This window comes from Schistocerca piceifrons, chromosome X, assembly GCF_021461385.2.
Source record: "Schistocerca piceifrons isolate TAMUIC-IGC-003096 chromosome X, iqSchPice1.1, whole genome shotgun sequence".
Classification (NCBI taxonomy): Eukaryota; Metazoa; Arthropoda; class Insecta; order Orthoptera; family Acrididae; genus Schistocerca; species Schistocerca piceifrons.
In genome coordinates this window covers 666,447,160-666,464,000 of record NC_060149.1, presented here as the reverse complement: position 1 = coordinate 666,464,000, position 16,841 = coordinate 666,447,160, and the positions used below count along the sequence as shown (strand labels likewise).

Sequence of the window (16,841 nt, the reverse complement as noted above, 5' to 3'; positions counted from 1 at the left end):
AATTCTCACGCGAATGTCTAGTAGCACACCGCGGGCATGGTTTTAGCACTGCATTTGCTTGCCGGTGCGGTACACGTGGCTGAGAGCCTGGTGTCAGCGGCGCGGTCGGGCGCGAGGACTGTTTACTGTTCCGTGCAGCTCACCCGGGGGGCCAGTTAACCTGACACACGGGTGGCGAAGTTTCAAATGATTCCTGAGCAAAGTCAAGTGTGTCCTGCCGATCCAATATGTCCATCACTTGTTGAAGGGAGGGATTGACTAGTTTCAAAATCTGTTCCCGTATACGAACATCAGAAACGTTCTGTGCAATTGCATCACGCACCATAGTATCTGAATAAGGGATTCCACATTGACACTCAAAAGCACAATCCCTAGTAAGGCCTTGCAAGTTTGCAACCCACTCCTGATTAGTCTGACCTGCCGTACGTTTTGTATGAAAGAAGGTGTACCGTTTGGCAACTACATTGACTGATTCTTTGAAATATGCATCTAATGCAGACAAAATTTTGTCGTAGGACAGAGTTGCTACATCGCGTCGGGGAAATAATTTGACTATCACACGGAACGTGGTCACCCCGACGGAAGGTAATAAAAAAGGCTGCCGCTCGTTACCTTGAATTCTGTAGGCGGCGAGATGGAATCCAAATTGGCGTGACCACTCTGTCCAGCTTTCCAGTGCAGCATCAAAAGGACGAAAAGTTGGTGCAACTGCGTGTTGTGGCTGCGTTAGCGGTGGAGCGGCGGCTGCCGCATCATTTTGCATTGCACGTTGACCCTGGACGAGCTGTCCAAGGGCATCCAGTAAGGCCTGCGTCTGCTGATTCTGTAAGTGATAAAATTCGGACAGTACATCTGGAGATTGTGGCGAAGCCATTACACAAGTAAATCAGGGCAGTATAGTTACGAAAACGGTGTGGCCTCGTCGCCAAATGTTGTGGGTTGGCAAGAGAGCCAACTCGGTATACTAGAGGAAGCTGAAAGGCACGCGTTTTAGCTCACGCAGGCTGGCGTGAGGTCTGGAACAGGACAAGGAAATTAGACTTTAGCAAAAAACGTACATTGCAACTGGAGTACTTAACTTTAATGCTTAAATGGTGAACATCGCTCTTGATGGTACATTATTCATAATCTCAATAGTAACCGGTAATGGCGCCTTGCTAGGAAGTCTCTCTAGACCTGCCGTGTGGCGGCGCTCGGTCTGCGATCACTGATAGAGGCGACACGCGGGTCCGACGTATACTAACGGACCGCGGCCAATTTAAAGGCTACCACCTAGCAAGTGTGGTGTCTGGCGGTGACACCACAGTACAAGTACTTTTAGCCCGTACATCCGAGCATGAATGGGGTGCGTGCACTGCGTTTCATGCTATAATGCCCAAGTTTATTACTCTTAAACTGGGTCACTGGCGAGGATTGAGTGCAGAGTGCATTATGGTCCAGCAAACTACAATGTATACACTTATCTAGTATTTCTCTAGTGTTCCCTCTAAATTCACTCATGTCCATACCATTGTCTAAATCCATAAATTATAATTTGAACCCCATTTGCGAGTCTAATTGACCAAACATCTTGACCCACATGAGTAGCAAACAGCCGAAACAGTTTGTCTTAACTCACCATGCTGCAGTGACAAAACTGCATGCAGACCTGCAACGTTGCTCAGTGTTACTGGCTCTTCTGGCACCAGTTGTTGAGGGCCGCTAGCTGCGCTAGTACCAGGATAGTCAATTCAGGGTGGTGAATTGGATGATCGGTGCATGGTACCAGTTCCTCAGTGGCTATGGAAGCAGAAATGCACCAGTATTGAGTCGTGCTTTATTTGACAAGATATTCACACAATAGCTGAAGGCTGCATCTAGATGTTGCGCGATGACTACAGGTGGCAGGGCCTGCCTCAGCATAACACAAGGCAGTGTGTTAGGCAATACATGGAAGCCAGTCAGACAAGTGACCATGGTGAAGCAGCATCATCAGTGTCTGTGCAGGTATGTGGCTCTTTCAGCATCACTCTGGCAGTGAGGCTCATATGTGCTGGACACCAGCAGTACTGGCAGGGGGTCAGATACAAGACGCAGACTGCGAACGCGAGACCCTTTACAATATCCAGGAAACGTATGAGGTCACACAGCTCCACTCGACAGCTGCTGTTGAAACTCCAGAGCATGAGGACTAGCAGTGGCTCATAGATCACTAGCTAATGGATGATGTAGCTAGACGAAGGCATAGTGAAGTGGCCCACGTGAGACTGTCACCTGGTGTGAAGTAGGCAGCAGATGGACACAGACTACTGCTAGGCCTGGGTGACCTTGATTTATAGTCACTTAGCTTGGTTTATTGTGAAAAGGTGCTGCTTCTGGTCATTTAGGGGCTGAAGCAATGCAGCGTTAGGGCACAGCATGTGGTAGCACAGCTTGCCACTGCAAAGGGCTGATGTCTTGCACCGTGATGCCTCAGTGTGATTCTGGTCCTCATAGCAGAGTGTCACAAGCAGCTAGCTTACCCACTCTGTCTTAGGTCCCAGAGTCTGTTTACAGGGTGGCTATTCTTCTGGAAATCCTGTAATTCTCAGAGAATTACATTCTACTTGGAAAAATCTGAGAAATCTCGGGGAATTTCAGGAAATTCATAAAATCTCAGGGCATTCAAAGTGAATTTTATTCAGTTTTACAAATTATAAATTTTAAAATACTTCATATTTCAAAATGTGTTAATTATATGAATACTAATTCAATACCGACTGCTCATGGTTGGTGTATTGGTCAGTGGAGAGGAAAGCAAAGTCATTATTCATTATTGTGGTATGTCTCCTCCTCCTCCTCCTCCCCCCCCCCTTGCCCCTCCCATCCTATCCCCTTCCCCCTTGCCCCCCCCCCACCCCCCCCCCACCCCCCTTAATTTATCAGGAACTTCTTGACACCATATTCCTCTTACACCTGGATTTCTCAGAGAATTTTTTTCTAAGTTTGAATAGCCACCCTGGTTTAGAGGTGTGTTGGTGCTGCAAAACATATCCCCAAAAAAAGTAAAATAGGGTTTGGAAAAGATAGGACTAACTGCATCTAAAACTAATTAAAAACAGAATAATTGCCCTTGTGGCAGGTGACAATAGCTACCATTACAATTCCATTGAGTTGTTAAGCTAATGGAATCTTAGTTAGGCATTAAGGGACCAATAGCATAGGTCACACTCCAGGATCACTGTTGATACAGTGATGGTGGAATATCATTGGCAAAGATAAGTTCTGAGTCCATGAGTCCAAGTGAATTGGGGGAGGGGATGACTGGTGAGAGGGGAGAATCTGGCTCCTCTGAGCTCACCAGAGTAGTCTTCTCCCTAAATTTTCCTTACCTACGTTTATGAGTCAGGACTCTTGTGAGGGTGTATGTGCTGTGAGGGTAGGAAATAAAGAGGATAGGAACAGGTGGCTCTGGGACTCACAGTCTGTCTCCTTCAACCACTGGCTGGTGTTGGGCCACTGGTCTGCATGTTTCTGGAGATGATAATGCTGCTTCTCTGACTGAGTGCAGGGAGTCCATAAAGATGCGTTGCAGGAATAACAAGAGGGGCGTCTTGTTCTCGGAGGGACTAATGTAGTTGTGTCGCTACCAGAGGTTAACTTCGAGAGAATGTACAGAATAAGCACTCGAGGTACTGTTGCTAACCTGGCCACGATAGTGGCAATATTCTGTACCATTGGGATGTGATGAAAGCAATCTTAGGTCCTTGGGTGCCAGAGCATGAGAAGAAATTGGAGTTTTTGGATTTTACATTCTTTAATTAAGGTAGCATACTTTGGGGAAGGCAGGGGGGGGGGGGGGGTGATTATCTACACAATTGAGACAAAATGATGGTTATTCACATTGCAAGTTTTCAGAAAGTCCCGAATATTATGTTGTTGGCATAACCGATAGATGTCTGCCTGGAGCATTTTCATTTAGAGCACTGAATTGGGTGTGAGGAAATACACCGTCACATCACAGTGGTCAACCATGATTTCAACCCTTTCAGGAAGTGAATCCCTCTCAAAAGTGAGGGTGAATGCACTGCTGCCAACCTTGTTATCATACATGGGCTGAGGTACACAACTTATGAAAGGGACTCCCCCTTGCTTCTCAAAGTTTCCTCATAATTCTTCATCTGCATGGAGTGTGCAGTTCCAGTTAAAAGTTAATATGGTTAGGCTCTTATGTGGTGTTATGCTGACAGTATGTCACCAAGTTTCTAGCAAGAGAGTATGGTTCAGGATTGGGTGGATTCACTGGTTTGGTTCAGATAGAACCATTTGTTTGTTTATTGAGGGAAGAGATTTCTCCAGATAAATGTTAGATACCTGCCACGATGCTGCCTACTCTGGGTGAGGAGTCTTCCCTTGGGCGCAACCTGGCCAAAGAGATGGACCTCTGACTTGGTAGCCATTGTGATCCACACATTGGCAGGGAGCTACCATGATGGGGAAGAAAGGAGTGGTAGTTGTGCGAGGTGTGCAGCAGAACATCTGTGAAGTTTGGAAGGTGGGTGAGCAGACACTGGTGAGAGTAAAGATATGGGGGCATGTCCCGAATTGTACTTACACAGCTCAGTGTGGCAATTACTTCATTTGGTATCAACCTTCCAGTGGTATATGGAATGGCGGGATTTGGTGCGATTTACCAACAAGACCACACAGGATGCACTATACACCCAGATAATTGGCAAATTTCATGAACAGCGATCATTTAACATTGATGTGACATCTGTTTTCCATACGCAAGGCTCGGAAGTCTTGTGAAGTGATAGAAAATGCTCTGATGCAAAGCAACAAAAATCTAAGAAGTGGTCATATCTGCTTTTCTGCTTGAACTAAAGATGTATTGGATGTTTGCCATAGGAACAACCCGTGCATAGGTAGAGGTCTTAGGATGAAGGACATGGTGATTAATTTCTTTGGTATTGTGTATTAGTTTCTCCCTACAGACATTTGAGATCTATAGGGATTGGCCATGCTATGTATCAATTTCAAAAATACTACATTTAAAGATCAGTTGTATATGTGTATGACATTGGTGTGGCAGTTGCTGGTAGTGATTGTTGGTTGTGCCCCCCCCCCCCCCCCCCTGCTCCCCTCCCCTCCCCCAGTGTAGACTGCATAGGGAGTAAGGAGATGCTGGTATTACTATTCAAAGACAGCCTTGGCAGGAAAATAACTGCTGGTGAGAGGTACTGGCTATATAAATATACTTGGCAAGGCTTATTAAAGTGAGAATAAACCACTCTGAAACTGCTTGGTAGATTAAAACTGTGTACTGGATGAGAATTGAAACTTTGGCTCTTCGCTTTTCGCAGGTAATTAGTCTTTTGACTGAGCAGCTGAAGCGCAACTCATGAGTTGCCGTCATATCTTTACTCCCTCCAGTCTCTCTTCTCTTACCTTCCAAACTTCACAGAAGTTATCCTGCGTAACTTGCAGAACTACCACTCCTTTCTTCCACATCATGGTAGCTCCCTGCCAACGCGTGGATCACAGTGGCTACCAAGTCAAATGTCCATCCTTTTGGCTAGGCTTTGCCCAATGAGAGGCTGCTCGTCCAAAGTGGGCAGCAGTGTGGCGGATATCAAACATGTATCTACAGAAATCTGGGTTAGTTTTCAGTAGATTTTTCATTTGAGTCACAAATTGATGAAGCATTTTTTAGACTACATATTACTTCCACACTCAAAAGTATTTCACAGATTTATAAGGTCCGTAAGTTCTGAAGTGTGGCTGATTTTGTCACCTCCATAGCAACTAGTTATGTCCAATTCAGCAATCTGAGAATTTTGTGTATTATACCCTCTCTCATTTTACCATGTATTAACTTTCCTTGTGTTTTCTTTAATATCGTGTATTATACCCTCTCTCATTTTACCATGTATTAACTTTCCTTGTGTTTTCTTTAATATCACGAAATCAGATGTCAGTGACATAAAGATGCAAATTTATTGTTTGTACATGGTGCCATGAACAATTGTAATTGACTAGTGTATACAGATTGACAGTGTGACTTGAGATGGAAAGTACTTTTTTGTTATGCTTAATTGCCAGCCCATGTTCTTTACTATCTTGAACTTTTTTTTCTCAGATTAAGTGTGTTTATCGTATAGTTATTTTTTTTTTTTTTCCAGATGTTGAGTTATTAAGAAACTCTGAGTTGTCGGAAGAGATTACTTCAAAATCCTCAGTGCATCAATCAAAAACCCAATTGCAGAAGTTTGTTCCAGGAAAACTAGAACAATCTTTGGATGAGGATAATAGTCAAAATTTGTTTTGTAAAAACTTGATGAAGAACTGTAATGTTACTGAAAGATGTGTAGTGGGCAGCAGGTATGCTTCATTACAAACTGAATATGTTGAAAATGGGAGGGAAAGTGGACTTATGGACACAAATGTGAGTGGTGGCATGCTGTGTGATGAGAAACTGATGTCAGCAGACAGATCAGATGGAGACAACCAAATGTCTGCTGATGTTCACTCAACAAACTCTCTTCAGCAAGATGTTTCTGAAAGTGAGTATCATGTTGCTGATCCTAGTATCAGCTGAGGTAGTATATTTATGTCAAAAGAATCATCTTGAATAGCTGTGAAAGCAACTAAACTCACCTTCTTCCTGTGCTGTTTAGCTAATGCAGACAGGGAGTACAACACTGAAATATATGTCTTTAAGATATACAGTAAAATTTCTGCTGGTTTCTCTGTATAATATTTTGCAGTTGTATCTCACTGTCTGCTTGAAGAATAGCTGGGCCTCTTCAGAAATTTGATCATAAAGAGGGATGACCAAGAACTCTGTATACACACTTCCTCCACTACCATGTCACAGTGTCTCAGTGAACAGACCTCACTAGGTGGCAGTACAGTCACACAAGAAACATTGAACATTTTGGATCTAGCATGGTTTCATGTTATGATATATTAAAAAATTTATAAACCTCAAAGTGCTATACAACAATTATGAAGAACAGTGTCATACTGTCACTGCCGGCACAAGAAAATGTGTAAAGTTTGTGTAAGTCAGTAAGTGCACTCATTCTCAAATAATGGATGGAAGTAGTCTGGGTATTTGTGTGTGGTGAGTTAAGATGCAATAAGACATACACACAATTTATAACTGTAGTACTGGTCTTACTGTGTTCAGTCAATCATACCTCTTAATGAGGAGAGCCTTTTAAATTTTTAAATCTGACCACTATTTGTATAAAATATTGAAAATCAATTTTTCTCCCCTCTGGAAGCCATAAGATATGCAACTTGGAACTGTGGTATGGGTTCTGTGCCATGGGATAGTCATACAGTAATACAGATGCGATTTTACTTTCCAAAACTTTGCTACTGGCATTGGAAAGGCTACAATTCTCAACATCATACAACATAAACAAAACAGATTTTCACCAATATTAATTATTTTTGGTTTGTTGAAGTCAATACAAAATTTATATCTGGCACAGACTGTTGACTCCCAAAGATGAAGACAGTTTCCCAGATTTTCATCACTTTGATTGCCACATAATCATGACTTACTGAGTTTCATAATAAAAAGAAACCTTTAACACACATCTGTGGATAGAAACATTTATAAGTCTTTTACAGCCTCATTATGGAGTCTTGTAAGCTCTTTCCGAGGAAAAAGTTCATATAACTCCTGAACAGTTTGTGTAAAAGAACACATCTTCTCAATGGGAATTACATTCCACGTTAATGAGTTCCATATGCAAATGAACAGCGGTGGTATCAGCTTGAACAGGAAACAATTTTGGAAACTGTCCAAAACAGATGTGACATTGAAAACCTCCTGAAAATGTTTAGAAAACTGTACCTGTATTTCTTCCAACACCATAGTGAATTATTCAAAATCAACATTTTCTTTAAAATCGCATAACTTAGGGAAGTAGGCAGTGTTCTGTCTCAGAAGTTTTTAGTTCTGCAATGTGATTTTCTTCTTAAATGCATCCACTTTTTCCATCAAATTGGAGTCGAGTTGCATCTCCCTTTGCAAAGACTTAATGAAGGTGTTCAACTGTACAGTCATATCCACGAAAATGGAAGATCTATGATTCATTCTGGACCTTCTAATTTTGGTTCCTGATTTCTTTTTTGCTTTAAAAATTGAACAAATATCTGAAATCAGAAAACTGTTCCAAGCATACTCCTTGACTTAACCAATATACTTCACATTAATCTATAACATCTCCATAATCTTCATTCGCTTCCATCAAGAATATTTCAGACTGACCATATAACAACCCATGCGACATAAGAGATTTACTATTCACACCACTGATGTCATCACATGCCCTACACTTGCAGATATAGAACAAAGTGCTTGTTGATGTAGAAAACAATGCATACTATACAAATTGACTGTTGGTCATTGTAATTTTCTGGTCAGCAATGCTACAAGATCATACACTCAATCAGTGGTAACTGCCACTGACATATTCAAGTTCTGGCTAATGTCTTCAATTTCCACTTCAAAGGTTTTCAGCAGGTTGATGCCTTTCATTGTATCTTTCATTGGTACCAAATCTAACAGTTTGTCACGTGCAAATCAGTATCAACACTGTGAACATACGTGGGAAGCTGTCATGTCTGATATGAAAGTTGGCAATCGATAAAGCAACGAATTTGATGGCATTGACAGTTAACTGCCTATAGGCATTCACTGCCATGACAGTTACACAGCAGTGGCAGTATCCAGGATAACAAAGAAAAGTTACAACAGTTGTCAGCCAGCTTGCTACAGGAGAACATACAACAGCATTATCTGTGACATCCTTCCTAATCAAAGCAATGTATACAAAGTACATCCAGACAAGAGTGTGCAACGTCATATCGATAAGTGGGCTAATACTTCTGAGTGCTTTGAAAATTTTAGGTACCGAAGTAACATCATATACCCTCTCAGCCTGTGATTTTTCATTTTGTTTCCTCTTCTTCTTCTGGGTACTTCACTTTTTTGTCATGTGTTGTACACTGAATTTCTACACCCACATACAATGATTTACGGCAGGAAACTCGTGTTGGGATCGGCTCACAGCACAGCACTGCATCTTTATAGGTCTGCCGGCTATTTGCTCTTTCATTTCCAGATATATTTTTAATTTCTTTGTACACTGTGTTATAATGCCATTCTGTAACAAATCTGTGGTGCCCAACAATTATGCAACAGCATAATAGACTGAGAATTGTCATCATTCTCATCGATGAAAAAAAAATCTGCGATTCCCACTCATTTTTGAAGGCTTGTGAAGATGTGTTGCTAGATTGTTTCGTTTTGTCTGTATGTTCTATTACAAGAGCCACTATGCTTATAAACTGCTTTTGTACAGGGAGAAATTTGTAGGGAATAAGTAGTGCTGCAACCTCAATTCTGCTGAACAGAAGAAAATTGCACTGACAAAAAGGTGCCAGAACAAATAAAGTTGCAGTGCACTGCTAAATGAAATTTTGTGCTGAGCAGTTCTGAGAAGGTCTGAGCAAAGCAAAGAGAGACCTAATGAAGCTGAGACTTTCCTGCACACTTTGCAGAACATTGTGCATTCTGTGGCCAATCCTAATTTAAAGTATAACTCACGGTTCCTGGAAATATAGTTACAAGTAATGTAGTGCTCTACTTATTCTTTGTTGTAGGTGCATGTTTCTATCATACTGATTGTACTGTTCTCTTTATTACCACAGTAGCCTATAAAGAAGTGTGTGCCACTTTTCTCTGTAGTAATTTCATAAAGTTAATGTGTAATATATTACTCCTGGTTGCAACAATGTGTTCACCCTGAGTGCTGTTGTGCATGTCAGGAGAAGTTTCTGCATTTAAGCCTGGGGATGATTGGACAGTATTTCTACAATCCTTAAAAAGTGTTCTAGTCTTGGCCTATAATGTTGGTGTAAGAGACAGTGACTATTCTATGAAGAATTCTATTAACAGGAGCGCAGAGTGGCCCAAGTTTCCTATGACATTTTGTTTTGACAGTCTTCTGCAACCCGTCACCAAATTTTGGAAGTGTGCTGCTGTGATGGTTTGCACCTTATGGTCATAATCTGTTAGCATCACGCCACAGCAGTTACAAAACATAGTCAGCATCATTTCCCCGTTGATGGTCAGGTGAATCAACTCTTTTATTACTTGCTTTGATTCTTCGCATCTGGGTAGTGGTGATAAACACAGATCTCATCTGTGTTGATTAGACAGCTAAACAAGTCATCTGAACTGGCCTGATAGCTGCAATGTCTCCAGTGCAAAAATGATTTGGTTGGCTTTTTGAAATGATGTGAGTAATCATGAAACCTAGTGGACAGCAACATTCGTCATATTGAAAATGCCATGCAAGATGTTGAACACTGTGATAGACCAGTCTTCAAGCACCATAGCCTCACTTCTCTTGCTATGCATATTCTTTGCAGATAAATGGTCTGCCACTTCATTCTTCTTTGAAACAGAGGACACAGGGCATTTGTGCAAAGATTTTGGCAAAGAGGATCAAGCTATTGTAGTAGGTGGAGTGGGGAAAATTATAGCATTAGAGGTGACCTGGATGAAATAGAACTAGCAACTACACACACAAATGTGAGTTTTGTGGAGGTCCTGCAGCACCATGGATAGCCCTGAATCAACACTGCTGTTGAGCATGAGAACACTGAGTTGAGCAGGCTGCTGCTGATTGAAATGAAATCTCATGCGAGTGCAGTGCCTGTTGCTACAGTGAGGAGATGGGGATATACTAGACATGATCTACATCTGAAAAGGAGAGGAAAAGGTAGGTTGGCTGAGTTTCTTGCAGATAATATAGTGGTGTCCACCATCACACAAGGCAGGATCCCTGTGGTTACTGGTGTCAGAGAGATTAGAATCAGGATTCAGACACCCTGTTTTGAAAGAAGTCAAAATAACAGAAGAGCTTCACAAAATGCTTAACCATGCACAGAAAATTAAGGTTAGCTTATTTCATCAAAATATTAGAGTGTCGATTAATAAGTTAGGTAAAAGAGCTTCTTGTCTGTCTGAGAAATATACAGCACTCTGAAAAGATATGCATCGTGTGCCTATCTGAGCACCACATAATCATAGGCTTAGATAAGTTACATATAAAAAGATTACACTCCAACAAGTTACTCATACTGAACTAATATGGGAAGATGAAGAGTTGTTTGATATATTAAGACAGAACACAAGCTCAAAAACAATCAGAGAAGTAGATTTTTTAGTTATGAGCACATAGAAGTGTGTACTTGTGAATCAGTATTGAAAAATACTGAACTTTTAAATTGGAACTGTATGTAGATCTCCACTGGGAAATTTTGAAGTGTTAATGAGGAATCTGGATCCCTTACTATGCTATCTGTCAGGCAGCAGCAAGCAGTTATCAGTCTGTGGTGACTTCAGTGTAGATTATCTAAAGGACTCTGAAAATTTTTGAGGAAAAATGATCTGGAAACATTGTCTGGATCCTACAATTTCATCTCGGTAATTAAGTTTCCAGTATGTGTGGATAAAGACAGTAGGACCCTTATTGATAGTATTTTCTTTGGTCAAACTCAGAGCAAGAAAATGACTGTGTACCCGGTAACATGATAATGATGCATAGTTAGGATTGAGAAGATATTGTCCTACTGCATGGATACTGCTCAGTGGAACAGCATGGATACTCCTCAATGGAAATCAGTTAGACTAATTAATGGCTCCAGGACAAGTATTTATAAGAATAGTTTACAGGAGATTAACTGGGTTGAAATATATAATGAGCCAATTGCTGACATAAAATTTAATCTATACTATTATAAAGTCATGTCATTATTTGAAAAGAGCTTTCCGCAAAAGCTAATCACAGAGGACATTAAACAGCCATGTAAAAGACTATGGATCACTTGAGGGAATAAAATATCTTGTGAAAGGAAAAGGGAAATGTACCTGTTGGGAGAACAAGTAGATTTTCCATTTGCATACTACAAAAACTACTCAAAATTATTAAGAAAAGTTATTAAAGAATCAAGGAACATGCACATTATGTAAGAAATCAATAATTCTTACAACAGACTTAAGGCTATAAGGAATGTAGTGGAACGAGAGAGAAGACAGCTAGCCACATTACAGGATAACATCATTATTGAGCTGAGTGGAAGGATTATAAATGATAAGTCACATGTAGCAAATATATTAAATAATCATTTCTTAAATGAAGTAGAAAGTATAGGGACAGACAGTTAAAGAGTATAACCACAGCAGTATGTTGAAAAAGCAACCCTCATAGATTTCAGTCATATGAATGTATCACCAACTTCTTCTTCTGAGATTAAGAAAATTATACATTCACTCAAATATAAAAGCTTATATGATTTTGATGGTGTTTCCAATAGAGTACTAAGGATTAGTTCCCATATAATAAGTCTTGTCGTATCTGAAATATGTAATGCATCACTACCTCAAGCAATTTTTCCAGAGACTGAAATATACCTTTGTCAAACCCTACATAAGAAGGGTGATATGAGAGATGTCAATAACTACCAACCTGCTTCACTGCTGACATCATTTTCGAAAATTTTTCAGGAGGTAATGTATTCTAGAATGGTATCACACTTGAGCAAAAATAATATTCTCAGCAAATCATAGGTTGGATTTCAGAAGTGTTGTTTTACTGAGAATGCCATTTACATGTTCACTCACCATATTTTACAAGCATTAAATAATAAAATAGTGCTGGTATTTTCTGTGACCTGTCAAAGGCATTTGACTAAGTGAATCACAATATTCTTCTAGATGAATTGAAGTTTTAAGAGTTTGATTGTATAGCCATCAAATGGATAATGCCATATCTAACCAAAAGAATGTAGGAAATTGTACTTAGTAATTCAACCAATGTAGTCCAGGGATGTTGTCGTGACAGCAGAAATCTTGTGTGGTGTCCCCAAAGGCTGAACCTTAGGTCCAGTATTGTTCTTCATATATGTAAACGGTCTTCTGTCTAATATACAAAAAGCAGAATTAGCTCTTTTGCGGACGATAAGAGTATTGTAATCAGTGAAAGCATGCATACAGAAGCAGAAGAAATGGTAAACAATGTTCTTAAAAATACAGCTGACTTGTTTTCTGCACATGGTCTCTCTCAGTTTTAAAAATGTGGAAGATATTCATTTCTACACACCTAGGGGTACTGCACCAATTATAAGTGTAACACACAGTGAGGAGATAATAAATAGGGTGCAAACTTCAAAATTCTTAGGTTCCCATACTGATGAGAGTTTCAACTGGGAAAACACACTTTGGAACTCCTGAAATAACTTAGTTCAGCCTCATTTGCTCTTAGAATCATTGCAAATCTTGTGAAGAGACAAATCAGTAAGTTGAAATATTTTACGTATTTTCATTCAGTAATGTCATATGGAAATAATGTAAGGGGGTAAACCCTCTTTAAGGAAAAAAATCCTTATTGCTCAGAAACATGCTGTAAGCGTAATATGTGGTGCACAACTGTAGTCATCTTGTAGACATCTGTTTATGGAGTAGGGCGTTCTGACCACTGCTTCAGAGTACATGTATTCCATTGTGAAATATGTTGTAAATAATCCACAGCAATTCAAAAGGAACAGTGCTGTAAATTTTTTAAAACAAACCTTTATAAATTTTCACCATGTAGCCATATTTAAAAAATTAATTTGCAATGTGTATGTACAATGACTTGTTCCACATCCTTAAGATTGATCATGCAAATGATCCATTGAACAGCTAACTAGCTAGCTAACCAACTAACATACTTACTTACTTAGTTACTTATTTGATGACACTAAAATGTATATGTTGTATGATACTGCATTGTTGCTTTACACTTCCATCAACTCAGCTTAGATTGTTGCGGTGTTGTTCCCCTTCAAATGCAGAAAATTAATTACAATGTGATACTCAACTACATCAATAGGCTGTACCATTTTGCATTAGCCCCTTTAGCAATGTGCAACAGTACTGTAGTGTGGGGATTTCAGTGTGCACCAGGACTGCCAACATATACTTGACACAAATAAAAAAAATGAGCTGCCGTGCTGAAGGTGCTAACCACTTGACTTGGATGTTTGAGGAAGAAAATGTGAACTAGGGTCTTGAAATAAATTTTGCAAAGATAATGTGTTTTATTGTAGATTGTCATATAGATTACTTGAGTTTTGATTGGAACATTGTTAAGGATTACAAAGAATTCAAGCGTCTTAAATCTCTGTTTGATATGCATCCATGTTGTAAGGAGGATATGGAACATCAAATGAACCAGGGACAGGAACAACTAAGGAGTATATGGTTTATTTTACAATGTCTGTTCCTTCAGATATGCATGCTTGTCTGAAGGAACAGACATTATAACATAAACCATGTAATATGTGCCTAGACAGGCAGGAGGATGAGAATGAGGATGAGGATGATGATGATGAACATGAACAACAACATATTCTCTCTTTCTCCCTGTTGTGGGAATCCAAGTAAGATTTTGAACATTAGAGGATGTAGACAGCGTGGCATAGGTAATTTTGAATTGGTCTATGAAATGTGCATGGGTAGTTTAAGTGGTTAAGGCAACCTGTCTGGATAAGCAGGAAATCTGGGTTCGAGTTCTGGTCTGGCACACATTTTCATGTGTCACTAATAGGTGGCATCTCTGTACGTAATACAGCTGACGCTAAAGAATTTGCAGTTAGCAAATAAATTTCATAATATGTGGCATATGTTTGACTAAATGTATAAGTAACTACATTAAAGTCAGTTATAATGTATACTGATCTAGTGAACTGCTCTCTATAATGTAGAAGTATAGGGTGTTAGGAAAATAGTGAGGAAATAATGAAATATGAAGATGAATGTAATAAGAAAATGCAGAATATAGAGCATGTGCCAAATCCATACATATTATTAAAATATATGTATGTACGAATGCATGTATGTAAATTTCCATCTCCTCCTAAACAACTGGGCCAATTTCAACAAAACTTGGTACACATATCAATTACTGTGTGGAAATGATAGCTATGCGGGAAGAACTACCTACCTATCAAAGAGGGATGGGGGTGGGGGAAGGAGTGTAGCCCATGATACACAAATACCCAGACTTTATTATGCCAGTATTAGAGAATAAGAGCACTTGGTGACTTGCAGTAAACTCCACGCATAATTTCAAACCTTTATTAAACTTTCTCTCACTGACAAACCCCTAAAATGAGGAAAGGAAAAAAGTTTATTGCTTACTACATTTCCATTGTTCATGCAGGAAAACTGCTTCATTAGGCATAACATTTTAACGTGTTACTTCTTTACATCTGCATTCATGAGAGACTTCCCAGACAGTATTAACATACACCACTGAATGTATCTGAAAAATTACATCATTGTATGACATGTACTTCGGGAGATATGACATCATAAACTTTGAGCTGTGTGAAACGAAACTGCAGTGCAAAATCTGCTAGAGATGCAAGTGTAATATGTTAAATATATATGACAGTATTATGAGAAAGCTAGATTGCTACTCACCATACAACAGAGATACACACACACAGAGTGCTGCCAGAGACTGCAGTCGTGTGTGTGTGTGTGTGTGTGTGTGTGTGTGTGTGTGTGTGTGTGTGTGTGTATGTGTACAGAAAGTGGGGAGGGGGGGGGTGCAGGGGGTAAGATGAGTAGGTGGACAGAGTGGGAGTGGTTTGGAGTAGGCGGACGGAGAGTGGGAGTGGGGAGGGGGGGGGGGGGCTTGTAGTAGGTGGACTACTAATAGAATTGGAATAAATACATATGTGGGCAGTGCCAGGCACTCAGGTAGTATAAGAATAAAATCATAAATGAAAGAATCAAGATGACTGCTGGTATTATATAAGAATGTTCCGAAAAGTAGGGCCCTCAAATTTTTTATGGGAAAACTCTTAAAGCTTGTTGAATGAAATAAACGTTATTAACATTCCGTGTCTGTATTCTTCATGTCTATCTATTTATTTCTTAACATAGTCACCCTAGTAACAAACACATTTTTGCTAACGAGAGACCAGTTTGTTGATACTATCACTGTAGAATGTTTGACTTTGTTGATGGAGCCACGTCATCTCTACTTGCACTGCTTGATCAGTATTAAAGTTAAGTCCAGTGAAGTGTTCTTTTAATTTTGGAAACAGATGAGAATCAAATGGGGCCATCTTGTGATGGAGGATGATCAATGACAGTGAACCCAAAGTGTTTTATTGTTGCAGATATTGCAGTGCTCGTGTGTGGTCTGGCATTGTCAAGCGAAGGAGGGAGTGTCCATGTGTGGACGAACACTTTGAATTCGTGCTTTCAGTTTTCTGAACTGTTTTCACACACTTACATAGTTATGTTACACACCAACATGCTAAGTGTTACAATTTGGGGACTTCTAGAGGCAGAGGGTTGCAATTTGTGCCACCAAAGTGCAAAAGTCAACAGAGTAATATGCATCACATGTTATAATTCAACTGACGTTGGGAACAGAATAAAAAAAATTTGGAGGCATTACTTTTCAATACACCCCTGTGAAAGTGATGCAGTGGGAAAGATAGCTGTGGTAGAGAACACCTAACAATGGTGGTGGTGGTGTAAAGGAGACCTGTAAATGTGTGGACCTAGCTCACTTGTAAATATGAGTTACTCTGTGGAGAACAAGGGGATAAAAAGTGCAGGAAGAGCCATAAACAGTGTGGAACAGGGGGATGTCAATGTGTGTGGTAGGGACTTGTGGTATATTGTATGCTGGAAATGACAAATGTTGTAAAACACAAGTAAAAAACAAAATGTAATTAGCAGTGGGGCCTAATAGTGTGTAGTGTTTGCTGATAGTGTCCCCCACGTG

The 16,841-nt window shown here is 40.0% G+C and overlaps 1 protein-coding gene across 2 annotated transcripts in view; it reads left to right on the top strand.

Annotated features, from left to right (window-relative positions):
* LOC124722979 overlaps positions 1-16,841 on the top strand; it is a 241,189-nt gene that overhangs the window by 117,261 nt on the left and 107,087 nt on the right. For both annotated transcript variants that reach the window (XM_047248149.1, XM_047248148.1), the window contains one exon: positions 6,144-6,524. In XM_047248149.1, the coding sequence (XP_047104105.1) occupies positions 6,144-6,524 (381 nt within the window). The remainder of the gene's footprint in view (positions 1-6,143; positions 6,525-16,841) is intronic.